The sequence below is a fragment of the Centruroides vittatus genome, unplaced genomic scaffold (genome assembly GCF_030686945.1).
Source record: "Centruroides vittatus isolate TY-2023 unplaced genomic scaffold, ASM3068694v2 contig_890, whole genome shotgun sequence".
Taxonomy (NCBI): domain Eukaryota; kingdom Metazoa; phylum Arthropoda; class Arachnida; order Scorpiones; family Buthidae; genus Centruroides; species Centruroides vittatus.
Window position 1 is genome coordinate 378,974 of NW_027122581.1, and position 16,454 is coordinate 395,427.

Here is a 16,454-nt window from a genome sequence, read left to right on the forward strand (position 1 = left end):
TCATTCTCCAAGTGAGCCAACTCCTAAGATGCAGAGACTGGAACCCTTTTTTACACATATTGATAAAGAAGAGAGGATTCTTGGTGTTGAGGAATCCACTTTAACATAAGTGATATCATTTCTCGTTTATTGATCCTTAAACACCACTACTCACAATTGTACACAAAGTTCTTGTCTACTGAAGAGAACTGTAGTTTAAGAGAAAAAATTTCTGAGTTGGAAAAATTGTCTAATGGATGTAATTTACAGTTTTGAGTATTTGTCACTTCTGATGGACTGTTTAAATAATTTTTCTAATTGTAATAACCTTATGATTTTTAATTTTGTAATTCCTCAAAAAACTGATCCTTGGAATTGCTTAATTAGTTTTTAAACATAAATAATTATCCAAAGGATCGATATTAGTAATCTCACTAATATCGATCCTTCGAGTATAACTGATATACATCTCCTCAAAGGGAAAACCTAGCAGGAAAGTTTACTGTATTACTTTATCTATATGTATTTATATAATCTCATATTGAAAAAGTTTTGAAATACTAGGAGGTCAGTTAGATCATCAAATACCAATAAAATTTTGGTGTCTACTGATTTGTGTTATAACTTGCATATTAGGAGAAAAAATTTGATTGAATTTTGAAGATTATAACAGAAATGGGATGTAAGATCTACTTTAAGGGACGACATGCTAGTTTTGGGAAATATATGTTATACATATTCTGTGACTGATAAGAAAATAATTGAAATACCAGATTTTTTATGAAAGGTTGATAGCTGTAGGAGTTTTGAGTGTTTCTCTTGTTCATCCTGAAGAAGATAATAACAATTCATTCTACATTGGATCTAGTATACATTCTGCAACTAAGAATGTTATGCTTGATCTTGAGCATCTACAATCATAAAGGTCAGTTACTATCATTTATTGGTTGTTTACAGTCCCTATACCTGATTAGATTTACCCAGCATTCCGCTGGCAACACACCATTATTCAAATTAGCAGTGTTATTCTGTCTGACAATTGTAAAGTGTTCTTTGATTCTATTACTAGTCAATGTTTGGTTATGTCCTGCCTATTTGGAGTATAAATTATTTGGACAGAATTGAGAAAATTCAGGTTTATTTTATTAAATACATTTTAAATTAGAACAATCTATGTCTGGAGTTATACTCTGCAAAGAATTTGGACGGCTACCTTTAAGTTGCTGTTATATCAAATTATTATTAAATTTTTGGCTTTTTTTTTTGTTGAGACTACCTGAGGATGATTTACAGTGAAAAGTTTACGATTTTCAACTTGAAGAAATATCTAAAGGAAAAGACTACACTTTGCTTGTTTCTTTCAAAAAATTTCTGGGTGGCTTGGGGTTTTCATATATTTTCAATGCTCAGTCCCCTGATTTGGTTTGGAGTTGTTCAACTGATATTATATATAATTACAACAGGATAGGTTAATGCTTGGTATGGTATCTTGTTAAGCTGTGATCTGTCTTTACCTTGGTCTCCATCACTGTAGCTTTTACATGAAATAAACTATCATGCTAAATCATTAACTTTACAATTAAAATATCACAAATACCATTTATTACTTCCTTGTAAATATATTAATTTAGATATTACTAAAACCATGCACCTTTTGTGATGTTATTCCTAACTGTGTTAGAATGGTAACAATTTTTTTTGTATCTTGTAGAGTTCTGGAGCCTTTCTGTAGACAAATATTTGGCAGCTATTTAGAGTCTCCAGTTATTAGTTATATGGGAGTTTGTAGAATTTTTTATTTCTTTGTGAAAGTTTATAAACAGCTTAAACTAATTTGTACTTACATTTAAAGTTCCTCTCATACAAAATAAATACAATAAAGTTTATTATTATTATTGAGATATACTCGGTTAACACCGGTGGCTGTGTACTATGCCGGACCAAAGTCAAGGCATAGTAACCAAAACAGAAATTAAAGAAGTGTATCAGTGTGTGTGTCTGTATTCAAGAATTTTCTCACAATATTACATGTATTCAATATAGTGGCCTTCTGTAGTGTGATGTATGTGTTTCTACTCAATTGTAATGTGCCCAGGCTTTTGTGTAGTGTGTGTGGTATGACACCTGTAGAGGAGAGAACAACAGGTACAATAAGCACCCTATCCATCCTCCACAGATGCCTTATTTCCTGGGCGAGTTCTGTGTACTTGCTAATTTTTTCAGTGCATGCGTTTTGTATATTGTGAGTGTTTGGAATGGATATGTCTATAATGTATGTGATTTTATTGTGTTTGTCAATGAGTGTGATGTCTGGTCTGTTGTGGTAAATTGTTTTATCTGTGATTATGGCTCTGTCGTAGTACATTTTGTGCGTGTTGTTTTCCAATACTGTCTGTGGAATGTATTTGTAGTATGGTTCGTGGATGTCTAATAATTTGTGTTTCTTTGCAAGCTCTTGGTGTATTATATTTGCTACTTGGTTATGTCTGTGTAAATAATCTGTCTGTGCCAAGAGCTTGCAACCAGAGGTGATATGTTGTATAGTTTCTGGCATGACGTGACATTTTCTGCATGTGTCATTTGTGAGTGTTGCATCTTTGAGTATGTGTTTTCTGTAGTTTTTAGTATTTATGACCTGATCCTGTATGGCAATCATGAATCCTTCCGTCTCCCCAAAGAGGCATCCCTGAGCTAACCAGCTGTTTGACGCAGTTTTGTCAACAAAATCCTGGGCCAGATCATAAGGATGCCTGCCATGGAGTGCCTTTCGAGCCCACGATTGCTTAATGGTGTCTATGCTTTTTATATGTTGTGTTGTGTCCATATGATGCGAGTGTAAGTTTAATGGTGTGTTATTCGAGTCTGCTAGAGTTACTGCTTTATGTAATTGTGATGTTTCTTGTTTTTTGTAGAAAAACTCTCGCAGTGACTGTATTTGTTTGTAGTGAAGGTTAACTATGTCAATCAGGCCACGTCCGCCATCTTTACGTGGAAGGGTTAATCTTTCTGTGGCGGATTTAGGATGATGTTGTTTATGCTTAGTAAGTGTAGTTCTTGTTTTCCTTTGGAGTTGCTCGAGATCTGTGTGAGTCCAATGTATAACTCCAAAAGAATATGTGAGTACTGGGATGACATATGTGTTTATTGCTTTAACTGTGTGTTTTGCATTTAACTCTGTTCTGAGAATAGCATTTAACCTACTTTGGTATTCTTTAATTAATCTTTGCTTTATTTGTGTATGTTCTGTTAGTTTCGCCTGTTGGAATCCTAAATACTTGTAGAACTCGCCCTCTTCCATGGATTCAATAATGTCTCCATTTCCAAGTGCAAAATCTTCTTTCTTCAGGATTCCTTTTTCTATGTGAAGTGTTTTGCATTTATCTAGGCCAAATTTCATTTGTATGTCCTTGGTGTATGAATGTGTGATTTGTAGGAGTTGATGAAGTTGTTTTTGTGTGGATGCATAAAGTTTTATGTCATCCATGTACATGAGATGTGACAGTGTAAACTGTGTTGTTTTTTCGTGTCTGATATTGTAACCATATTGCGTGTTGTTTAACATGTTGGATAATGGGTTCAGGGCTAAGCAGAACCAGAGAGGACTCAAGGAGTCTCCTTGAAATATTCCTCGCCTAATAAAAATTTGGTTTGTTTGTATGGAAGTGTTACTAACCCTCAGATGTAGTGTTGTTCTCCAGTGCTGCATAGTGTTTTGAAAGAATGCAATGAGTGATGGATGTATTTTGTACATGTGTAGAATATGTAGCAGCCAACTGTGTGGAACACTGTCGAATGCTTTTCTGTAGTCTATATATGCCATGTGTATGTTTCTGTGTTGTTTGTGTGCTTGCCGTAGAATGACTGAATCTATGAGTAACTGTTCTTTGCATCCCATGTGGTTTCTACGACAACCTTTTTGCTGTTCTGTTAGAATGTTGTGTTCTTCAACGTGTTTGTATATTTTGTTTGCGATACAGGATGTCAATAATTTGTAGAGTGTTGGAAGACATGTAATTGGTCTGTATTGTGTGGGGTCTGTGGTATTGTTGTTTTTAGGTTTCATGTAGGTGATGCCCTGGGTAAGGAAATTTGGCATGTCTTGTGGATTGATGATGATGTGTGTTAGATGTTTAGCTAGTTCCTGGTGCAGTGATGTAAACTTTTTGTACCAGAAATTGTGAATGTTGTCTACACCAGGTGTCTTCCAGTTGTGTGTTCTGTTAACAGTGTATTGGAAATCATGTATGTTTATTTCAGCACAGGGCATAGTTGGTATGTTGTGCAAGTTTCTGTTCTCCTCCTCGATCCAGCCTGCATCGGCATTGTGCGTGACAGCACTGGACCAAAGAGAAGACCAATATGTTGTGAGTTCTTCTTCTGTTGGTGTGCCACTGTGCTGTGTATCAGTGTTTGCTTTGTTATTAATTTGTCTGTAAAAGAGTTTTTCATTGTTTGTAAATAATTTATTTTGTTGTTTTCGTAGTGTACATGTTTTGTATCGTTTGAGTCTACGTGCTTTGGCAGCAAGTTTTTGTTTTAGTGTATCAATGTATTCTGTAATGCGTGTGTTGTGATGTTCGTGTTTTGTGTGTGTTTTTATTTTCTTGAAAATGTTTTTGAGCTGTTTCCTTAATTTGGGTGTTATGTTGTTTTTAGTGTATTGTGTCAGCCTGCCTAATTGCTGTCTAATGTCATTTATTTGTGTTTCTATTCTTCTCTGCCAGGCAGGTTTGTGATAGAATTGTGTTTTCTGTGTATTTGTCTGTGATTGTACTTTCAGTCCATGTTGTGTCACTACTGTGACTGCCCCAGAATAAACTAATGTATGAATGTCTGAGAGTGTAGAAATTGAATGAATGTAGTGTGGTAGTAAGTGAGTGTTTACATAATTTAGTGTTTTTCCTACTTTCTTTGACGTGTTGATTTTTGGTATTCGTGGTCGTTGTGTGGGATCTGTACCTGTATATTTAGTGAGTGTTTCCTGAAATATAAGTGAGAGCGTATTAACTAAATCCAAGTCTATGTTATCAGTGATGGATGAGGAAGTGTCTGTAGTATCATTAGTGGTAATTGTTGTATGTGTGTTATTATCAATGCTTGTTGCTGGATTATCCTGACAGGTTACATGATCTTCATTAATGTTAGATGTTTCTGTCTGTTGATGTATTTGATCAGCAACCTGTTGTTTGATAAGTTCAAGTGTTGTTTGTGGAATAAGGTTGTTGTGTATAATTGTTCTTTTTTGATCAACAACCCTTTGTTCGGTGACAGTGAGATGAGGATACTGTTGTGTGAATCTATGGTGTAGTTGTTGTCTGTTTGCTGTCATGTTTGTTTCGAGTTTTGTGATGGTGTAATAAGTACGGATGATAAACTCGTTCATTTCTACTGTCCATTTCATCCGTTGGCGTGGTTTTCCAGCCTTTGTGGTCTGTGGATGCATTGCCACAGAAACACCAAGGCTGGGTTGGTTCCTCACATCTGTTGAGGGCATTGCAGTAGCCATGCTTGGGCCGGTGCTGCTTTCGCCACCGGTAACCAAGGGAGACTGTGACCTATTTTTCGAACGTGAGCCTCTGCCTAACCCACGAACACGGACCTTGTTAACCCGGGCGACATCCGATCCGGTATCACACTTTGATCTAGTTATTACCATGATGAATATCTCCACAGAATGTGGGTGTGGTCACTCTTAGCTTCATTCCTCCCCATAGACCTTACTGGCATGGGTGTCCCTACCAGGAGCTTATGCTCCAGCCTGCATTGCCCTATGGATCAGTAAAATTACTGGGCTCTCCCACCACGACCAGGTGGTGACCACGGGAGAGCTTATTATTATTATTATTATTATTATTATTACATCAATAAAAATGAATACAGTCGAATCTCACTTAATGAGCATAATTTGTTCCAGAGTCTTACTCGTAATGTGAAACACTCGTTAAGTGAAACAATTTTTCCCATAGAAATTAATGTAAAATACGATAATGCGTTCCACACTGAAAAAATGCTCAAATGTTTTATGTATAACATTTATTTTAAAAAAATTGTACAATATACACTGTTAAGGAGTGTGAATCATCATAATCTTTTCTTATAGTGCAGAATGAACCATCCTGGAATGAGAATTCGATTTGCAGAAACAAAAAACAAATCACAGCTAATATGTTTGATAAGCACTCCAAACGATATGCCAAATTCTTGGGTTTTATGTAAAGACTATAATTAAATGTTAGAAATTAATTAATTTGACTAGAGGTAGACAGTTATGTTTCTATCTCATATTAAATTTAATAATTATAAATAGTTAATTTTTAATTCAGACATTTCTAAAATTTTATTTGGAATCGATCATTAAATTTAATCACCCAAGAATTTAGCATATCGTTTGGCATGTTTATTATATAACGGGCTTTGGTTGTTAATGTTTATAAGTAATATGTGTGAACACAAGTTTAGAAAAATATGTGATCACAAGCGACACTAAGATGCTAGCGAAACAAGTGCTAAACACAGACTGATGGAGCATGTCGCATGTACACAATTCGGGACTTCCCCTCTCCTCATCATTTGTTCTGCAAAATATCGCTTGTTAAGCAAAGCAAATTTTTACAATTTGTTTTGCTCGTCATGCGAAATACTCGTTGTGCAAGGTGCTTGTTAAGTGAGGTTCCACTGTACATCTAAGGCATTATCTTAGAGGTAAGTAGTGTAGATGGTAACAAGTTTTCTTCTCAGGCAGAAAATTAAATCCTATTTCAAGACATTTAATTTAGAAAATTAAAATATTAAATTTATTAATAATACTGTTCTTTCTACTCATATCCATATCATATGATAATCAAACGATTTAGTAAAGTTTTACAATAGTTAAGTTTGATATTAATAACAACTAGTTATAGGTTTATGACGTTTAATATTAAAATAATATGAGATTACATAAAAGTCTATTGAAATTTGAATTACAATAAACTTTTGACATTTACCTTATATTAATAAACTTTATAATCTGTAACTATATTTCTAGAAAATTCATTTAATTGATAAAAGTTTGACTAATACATGTTATTGCATACAAATAAAATCTGGCACAGAAAGTATTAGATACCGTATTTTTACTCAGATATAAGATGATCTTGCATATAGGATGAGGTGGGATTTAAAGATCAAAATTAAGAAAATTACATTTATTAATACAATTCTAATTTTATTTTGTTTGATCACAAATAAAATATCAAATGCACATAAATGCACACATTGTCCTGCAAAAATTACTGGCATTTAAGGAAAAATCTTGTAAAATCAACAACATAATTTGTTCATGTAAAGCTGAACAATCAGGGACCATTTTTGCCAATTCTTAACAGACGAATCCACTCTCCATCAATTACACTTATGAGTTTCTCCAAATTCTGATTTCCAAATAATCATCTGTTTTCCTGTGAGAATGGATTAAAACTAATATCAGGCTCCTGCACGATTTTAAAATTACAATTTGGAATTCAATTCAAAAGCTTTGCTTTTCCTATTGCTATTCATCTTTACTCCTGACAATACACAAGAATGATTCAAACGACCCAGATAAAATACTTTTGTTTTTAAACACCAAAGGGTGAGCATCCAGTAAAAAATGCAAATACACAGTTCACAAAAATTATTACAAAAATGCAAAAAATCCTTTGCTCACACATATAGAACTCCCTAGGTTTTTGAAACAGTAAAAAATAAAAATCTCATCTTATATGCGAGTAAATACAGTATATAAAATTGGATTTAAAAAATCTCACCTTTGATATGTGAATTAAAGAACGTAAATGATTTACTCTCGTTTCTTCATAGTTGCTTCCAGAAATAATATTATCTGCACTTCCTAGGCATTTTTCATTGTCATTAATATCTTTTTTCCATCCAAACTTTTCTAATAATTGTGCTCTTAATTGTGCTAATTGAAGTACTTTTTCCTTTTTTAATTGATTTTGCTGTTGGACATTATGAGAACACATGACATGTAGATGATTAATTATTGTAAGTGGATGAAGTCCAGCCAATGTTGGAGTTATTACATCAATAAAACTATAAAATAATTTTAAACAAACATTCTAAAACTTAAGGATTATTTTTAATTATAAAATTTATAATTAAAATTTAAAACTCTAAAATATATAGTATAGAAAGGTATAATTATGACAGCACAAACCTTTTTAAACTTTCTAGCATTAAAGGTGAAATCATAATATGTATATCACCTTTTAGCTTTATTATCAATGCTGTTTTTGAAGCACACAATGGAATTCCATTTGTCATATCTTCTTCACCTTTAAATTAATATTTATGATATAAACTTTCATGTACTTTAAATATAATAATTATAAGATTTTAGAATTTTTATTTTTATTTTAAAAAGTTAAATGCACTCGAAATTAAAGTATATTATTACACTTCAAAAATATTTTAGAGCTAAAATCCTTCCAAACTAATTCATTAAATATAATTTATGCATGTGAACAATATAAATACTGAAATTAACTAAAATTATATTATAATTTTAAAAGTTGTTTTAAAAATTTAGTTTAAAATAAAACATTTTTTATGACTGTGTCAAAATTAAACTATTTTATTCTATTATTATTAATTTTATTAAGAATAGTATCATAAGCTATTCTTTACACTATAGTGTTCTTTTAGCATGTGTCAATTCCAATTAAGAAATTCAATAAAATGGAAACTTTCACTCAAAGCAAAATTCAAAACTACAATTAGCAAATAAAGAACAAACTGTGCTGCTAAAATTACAACCATTACAGAAGCTTTATTATAAAAAGTTCAATAAAATTCATGTTAAAGTGATGTCAATTACCATAAATTCATGTGTAAAAGTACATTTGAAAACAGATGCAAATTATGCAATGGCACCAATTATCTGCTGATTTTAACTTGCAATTATAAACTCATCCAAACACTTTTTCTTTTATTTAGTCTTAAAAAATGTCTTTAGAAAATGTGTAAAATTCTCTACATGCCAGACACTCATCCCAATACAAATGACATGCCTTACCGTTAGTTCTCTCCCATTCATTTTCTGTGCCAGCCATGATTTAATTGATATTATTAGACACTTCTACTAGAATTTGTATCTTAAAAGCCAATGTTTCCCCTTGTCTATATAATAACTATCAGAAAACTGTTTAGAAGCTGAGCAATTGACTTTCAAACCTGTGTCAATAGATATTAAAAACATTAAAATTATTTTCTGTTTAACTTGTTTTAAACAGAAAATAATTTTAATGTTGTTGATTTTAACATTTATTGTTGTTGTTATTATTTGTTCAGAGTAATTTTTTTATGAGCACTTAGTCAGTCTCCATTGACAATAGACATCACTCAATAATTGTAATGTAATAAACTATTTTTTTATTGCTATTAAGTGAATTTTAATGACTAAAATAATTATATACATTTTAAAACAATATCAAGATATTGTTTAAAAATGTATATAATTATTTAATTGTCCAATGTTTCATCCTGTTTACACACAATAGTATTACTTTTCAGCATTTTTCTAACAAAACTGAAAGTAAAGATGACATTACCATTTTAACTCATTTGCTTCATTCTTAAAGTATATAATATAAAAAGCTGTTTTATATGAATTAAAACAGCATTCATATGCAATATAAATTATTATTAAATATCTTAAATTTTATTATTGTCTTTTAATTTTAATCTTTGTGTAACATTTTCTAATCACTAATTGATTGAGCAAACTTCAAAATTTAAGCATCCTATTAGGTGGCCTGACAATTACAATCCATTGGGTTTTTATTGTATAAGAAAGCACATCTTTTGTTGAATGAAGTAAAGCTCTCTATTGTGAATAAGAACTGAGTGATTAACTTTAGAACCCATGTCATCAGATATTATCAATATTAAAATTTTCTATTTAATTTTTCTATTAATTCTATTAAATAATATTAAGGGAAAATATCCAAACAAAAACATCTGAAGTGTAAAAGAATCATGCCAAGTAAAAACTTATGAAAATTTAGATGGCAGCCAAATTTTTTTCTTGGGAGTTAAGGTAAGCTTGGCACTTTGAAGCGATACCCACAAGATTTTTACCTGTATTATTGTTTTCTACATTTCACTTTCAAGTACAAAACTTATCTTTGCTAAATAAAAACTCCCAAGAAAAGAAAATTTGCCTGTCATCTAAACTGTCATAAGTTTTTACTTGGCACAATTTTTTCACATCTCAGATGTTTTTGTTTGGATTTCAATTGTTTTTGGTAATGATTATGTTATTACATCAAGCAGAGATGTTGAAAAATGTTACTGGGCCCAGGAAAAAAATTTACATGAGCCCCAAATAAATAAATTATTTAAAAATTTACTTTAACTTATTTTTATATTTTTTGTAAAATAAAGAACAATAGTTATTATTAAGAACTTTATATTATAACAGTGCTTTAGTAGTAATTAGTGTGTAAAAAAACAAATAGTAAAATGATGTCCGATTCATCAATAACAGGCCCCTGGAATTTATCCCATCATCATTATCCCATTGCCAGTCCTGACATCACAACATAAGATGATGATGTATAGTTCAGTTGGAGCTCAGTGACAGACACTAACCAAATGCTTTCAATATACCATTTAGTAAAATGATTATAAAAAGTTTTAATTTGCATAAACTTGAGCTTTTTGTTATTCTGGATAACATTTTGAATAAAAATCATTCATTTCAATGCAATTTTACTTTTACAAGTATAAAATTAAATAATAAAAGTAAAATGCCTCTATGGAGAACCCCCCTGAACTTATCGACCCAGAAGTTTCACAAGGACCTCACTGATAATAAGAGAGGCTTACATTTAAAATTTGAGCTTTTTAGATTCAGCAGTTTTTCTCCAGGAGCATCTGCAGTGATAGATGAAGAAAAAGAAAATACAGCTTTTTTTGGCAATTTTTGCATTTTTCAATTACTTATATTTCGGCAACCCTTTTGTAGAAAAATCTGAAATTTTGCACACTACCTAAGAAAACAATTATCTTTTGAACAAAGTATTAAGAATTACTTTCGGTATTTGGGGCAGAGAAATCAACCCCCAAAAACCGGCAACTCTGATTCCTATATGTATAGTCAGTCAGTGACTTTTTACTTGACACAGAGTCACTGCTGTAACTCTCTGTAACTTTTAGTAAATAAAACAGAAATAAAGCAATACAATTAAAAAGTTTTGCCATTCAGCAGCCATTTTGTATCTTTAATGCAAATTCAGTCTTAGTATTTCATTTTTCCATTTCATTTTGTTTTAAAAGTACATCTGTAATGAACTGCTAATGAAAGTGAGAGAAACAAAAACAATGTTTAATATTAAAATTATACACTCTAAACTGTTTAGTTATTAAACATGCTTTCAATGGACATTCCAGAGGTAAAAGATATACATTGGTGCAGGCTATATGAAAGGTTCTATTTCAATTCTGGCAATTTTCTATAAGGTACAGTACACATCAGTGCAGGTTATCCACATAAAATTATGGCATGGTATAATAAAATTCAGCTATTGGAAGACAAAAACAATTTTAGCTGCACTTTACACATTTTCTACAGAAAATCTGTAATTGGAAAGTAGTATTGTTTGAAACAGTTTTAACAGAAAAATTGAATGCAAAAAAATATATTTAATTGAACATTACTCTGGATATACCATAAGCAAAAACTTGTCAAATATCTTCTTTCTCATCTAAATTTACCAACAACAAGATAATAAAGTACGACAAATAAGATAACATGACATCTAATTAACAATATAAAAACCTTTTGTAAATATTTTACAGAACTAATAATGTTATATATTATTATTAACTTCAATTCTGCAAATAGTTTTTAACTAATGCTAAATATTAAATGGTTTAATAAGTCAAATACAGTGATACCTTGGTTTTCGTCGATAATCCATTCAAAAACAATCAGCAAAATCCGAAACCGACGAAAACCGAAGCAATTATTTCTATATGAATCAATGTAAATTCAATTAATTCATTCTAGACACTCCAAAATACATACCAAAAACACATTTTATAGAGAATTAATATAGTGTTAAATACAATAAGAAATTAATATAAAAGACTAATCTAAAGGAAAACGATGGAATTGTTTGACTAGACATGCAGAGTAATGTCTTGTCTTGTAGAAGCTAGTTGGACATGAGCTTCTAGCATATATCACCCTGTGGTAAAATGTGACGTAATTATCATGTAATAGTAGTTGTACGCGTTTATGATAGTCATATCATGGGGAATAATGCCTTCCGGGAGGTCTGTTTAAGGGTAACTGGCTCCTATTCAGGCATTACAGACGTGGAGAAAATCCAAAAAACTCCACGTGGCCAGCCTGTCCTGGCGAAGCACAAACCCACAACCGAACTCAGTGTTCAGGGAATAGAAACTTTGGCCAATGGTAGGCTGTCATGGGGTAATGCTCACATGACGAGAAATAACGTCACGCTGAGCCAGAAAACGTGTAGGTCATCCTTTGTTTTTGCAAAATTAGCAGTGATATCACTTGGGCACGCCGATAAAATCCAAGGCAATCAACGAAAACTGAGACAGATTTTTCACAAAAATAATCGACAAAAACCGAAACTGACGATAACCAAAGTCAATGAAAACCGAGGTATTACTGTATTATGATAAAAATTAAAATTAAAAACAAATTACAATAAAAAACTTTGATAATTCAAAAAATTGGTTCAAAAAACTTAGATCTAAGATTTAAAAAATTAAAAGAACATACTTTTATTTCTGTTATTTTTTGCATCAACTTCCTTATGAAGAGAACCAGGAGAAAATTCTTCTTCCGCATGAGTTGATGTTGATTTCTGAGTCCAAGAATATTGTTTTCCATACCCAGGAACTTTTGATTTGTCCACCATATGTATTGTAGTAAACCCTTCTGTTATCATAGAAAATTTTGGTTTCCATCTTGTTGAAAATCTTGAAAAAAGATGATCTCTATTAGGCCCACATTGAGTAAGACCAGTTTGATGAGATAAATGAGAAGGTGGTGGTGATTCACTCCATTGATTACAGTGATATTGTGACATATGAGCAGTATAACAGGACATCAGCAAAGGTGAATCTATAATTGCTTTATCCATTTGATTATGAAGGTCAACTAGAGCAATATCTTCTTGTGATGACATTGCTGATATAAAAGACATACTTGAAACAGAATTAGAATCAGAAGGATCATGATGTGTACTATTTGAAGGGGTCCTATGTAATTTTGAAGTTTGCTGATCACTATCACTTGACTGCTGAGAAGGCAATTCTTGAATATCATGCAATGATCTTCTGTTATTGGCAACAATTTTTCTATCTATTGTCCCAGAATTTGTTTTTAGTGAAATGTGTCTTATCTTCTCAGATTCTGATCCATTCTCGTCAGTATTTGCAGAATCAGAGGCTAACATTGAACATAACGCTTCTTCATCAGCAGAAAAATACATATCTGAAGAATGTGTTGATTCAGTAGATACTGCACGCCTGACAGAACGAGGAGAAAAACTTCTAGAAGCTATATTTGCAAGTGAATGGCGTGATCCTAAAGTATCACGACTTCCTGTTGGCCATCCATTTAATGATGTCCTAGAACTATGACGATTTTGTGATGGACTAGGACTGTTACTCCTCTCTTTACTAGTAAGAGAATTTGAAGGTTCAGAATATTTTTCTTCCTTCATTTCTTCTTTATCAGAAGCTGTATTATTATTATTAGTATTATTGTTATTGTTGTTGTTGTTGTTATTATTATTATTAATATTATTATTAGTGATGGTGGGAGTAGTAGTAGTAGCAGTAGTAGTATTAGTAGTTGTTGTAGTAGTAATAACAGTAGTTGTAGTAGTAATAGTAGTAGCAGTAGCAGAACTTAAATTTTGGTCTTTAGAAGTAATTACATCAGCATAATTATTCCCAGAAGTTGTACTCTGATTTGAAGATTGATTTAGTAACTGAAGCACAGTAGGTGGACTATTTGCAGTTGACATGTGTGTTGGACTGCTAAATTGTCTCATTATACGTCTATTCTGCAGATTGCTTTTTACACCAGCTCCAACTGCACTATCCCATGTATTTTGTCTTATCTGAATTGATTCTCCAGCAGTATTTTGCAGCATAGTTTTACTTATGCTTAAAGTACTAGCAGTTGCATTGTTTTCATTATTACTTCCTACAGATATTCTATCTTTTCTATCAATCATATGTTCTTTACTTATACTATTTCTTTGAAATATTTCTGGAGTTTTTGGACTAGTATGCCCCATATATCCTTCTGTGAAAACAAAAGATTCTTCTGAATTTGCTCTGTTTATAGTCATATCATCATGACTAGAATATTTGGGTATATCAAATACATATTCTCCTTTATGTAATAAACTTTCCCCAAAACCAAGATTATCATCATTAAAAATATGATATTTTGCTAAATTAGTCCATCCTTTATCTTCCTGCAAATCTTGGATATGAAAAAAATGAATGCCATTTTTATTGCTACCAAAAAATGCACAACCTCCTACACAACCACATTTTCCCACAGCAGCAGAAAATACTGGATTGTTGCTGGACTCTGTAGACCAAAGAAACCACAATCTTTTAGTTCTAAAATCATGAATTTGAAGAAATTTTTCTTGTTGTGCAGCCTTGTCTTTTTGAAGCTGTGAATTAGCAGCATCTACATAAATTGGTCCTAATGTAAAACTTCCTACTTCTAACCAAATTTCAGATTGATTTGTCTGAGAATTTTGTCCATGACTAGCTATACTGTAAGCTGATGAGCAGACTAAATTAGAACTTATTTTTGAATATTGGCGAATATAAATGTGAGATATCAGAGCACTTAAACCAGAACTTATTTGATGACCATGCAGATTGCATGTTGCCATTCTAATTGGATAGATCTGAAATAAATAGTTTATGTTAAAAATAAATATTTACATGATACATTGCAATACTGTAACTATTTATTAATACAAAACTTTAATCAAAAACATTTTCATGTATATTATACAGCAGGCCTTGATTACAATCATTTGATATATATTACTTTGAATTTTTGCTGGTTTTAAAATTTTGTAGCAATAATTTTTTCCTCTCCAAAAATTCTAGAAAATTCTATTACTGTGCTCCTTATTATCAAGAATGATTTCTGTAACTTCACTGGCCACATATTCATGGACCAGAGAATCACAGAAAAGCCTACTACTAACAAGTAGTGTTTAGGATATTACAGAAAATGAAAACTGTAAAACAATCATCCTGAAGGGCAACAACAACAGTAATAATGCTTGGAAATAAATATATTTTTGTATTATTTCATAAAAAAAGAATCTCAGTTTTGTATATTTAGAATTTATTCTTATAACATTATGCTTTATGTTGATTTGATATATGTTGAAACTCATGAAATTTAATCATTACATAAAACAAAGGCTTATTGTGTTTGATAAATATAGGATCTTTGTTTTATGCAGAACTAATATATGTAGATTCATGTTACGGTGAATAACCATTCCCCTGAATCTACATATAAGGTGAATCCATGGAGTACAAGTGATTCTGACTAGTACTGCATATGCTGACTATATTTATTATGAAATTCAGTATATAAAGTAAAAATATAAGTAAAATGTTTTAAACACATTTTAAGGTTTTTAGTTAATTTTAAATGATTGCATAACTGCCTAGGTAATCATTGGGTCTACCTGAGATGGAAAAACATTTAAATAAAATTTTCTTTTATGTTGCACATGGAAATGGAAAACCGTCCAAATGGAACTGAAACATGTCTAAAATGGAAAATTGCCACTTAAATAGTTTTGTTTCAATCAAGTTTTACTGTATATATTAAGTTAATCACCTCATATTTTCTTAAATGTAAAACATTATATTGATAAATTCAATTTCAATTATTTCATATTAATAAAACTGTAAATTTTCTTACCTCCAAATTTATTGCAGTGTTTGCTTCAGCTAAACATATGTCAATAGCATCTATAGACAGCCTTGTCATTCGATATTTCATTTCTTCGGGACTTGGACACAGATAGCTGGGAGTGCTCTCTGAACAATGAGACTGAATGTGATCATGATGACAAAATTTGTAAGGTGTTGGAGGTTGGAGTGCACAATCTGATTGTTGAACTTGAAAAGCAAATATTTCTAAAGCAGCAACTGTATTATACAACTGAAAATATTGAAAATATTTTTATATTGAATGAAATAAAATTATTATCATTATAACATTGATTATTTATAATCAATGTTATAATGATAATAAAGATAGAACTTTTATTTATTTTAATATTAAAACACACTCAAAAAATATGAAAGTAATTCTCTAGATCAATCATAATTACATAACATTTTATTTATTTTTATGATAACTTTTAATTAAATGAGTCAGAATTAAT

The 16,454-nt window shown here is 31.3% G+C and overlaps 1 protein-coding gene across 3 annotated transcripts in view; it reads right to left on the reverse strand.

The window, feature by feature from the left end:
• Positions 1-16,454, reverse strand: part of tweek (transmembrane protein KIAA1109 homolog tweek) — a 176,409-nt gene that overhangs the window by 112,451 nt on the left and 47,504 nt on the right. For all 3 annotated transcript variants that reach the window (XM_067280734.1, XM_067280735.1, XM_067280733.1), the window contains exons 17-20: positions 15,986-16,228; positions 12,779-14,942; positions 8,177-8,294; positions 7,767-8,052 (exon numbers count right to left, since the gene is read on the reverse strand). In XM_067280734.1, coding sequence (XP_067136835.1) covers positions 7,767-8,052; positions 8,177-8,294; positions 12,779-14,942; positions 15,986-16,228 — 2,811 coding nt within the window. The remainder of the gene's footprint in view (positions 1-7,766; positions 8,053-8,176; positions 8,295-12,778; positions 14,943-15,985; positions 16,229-16,454) is intronic.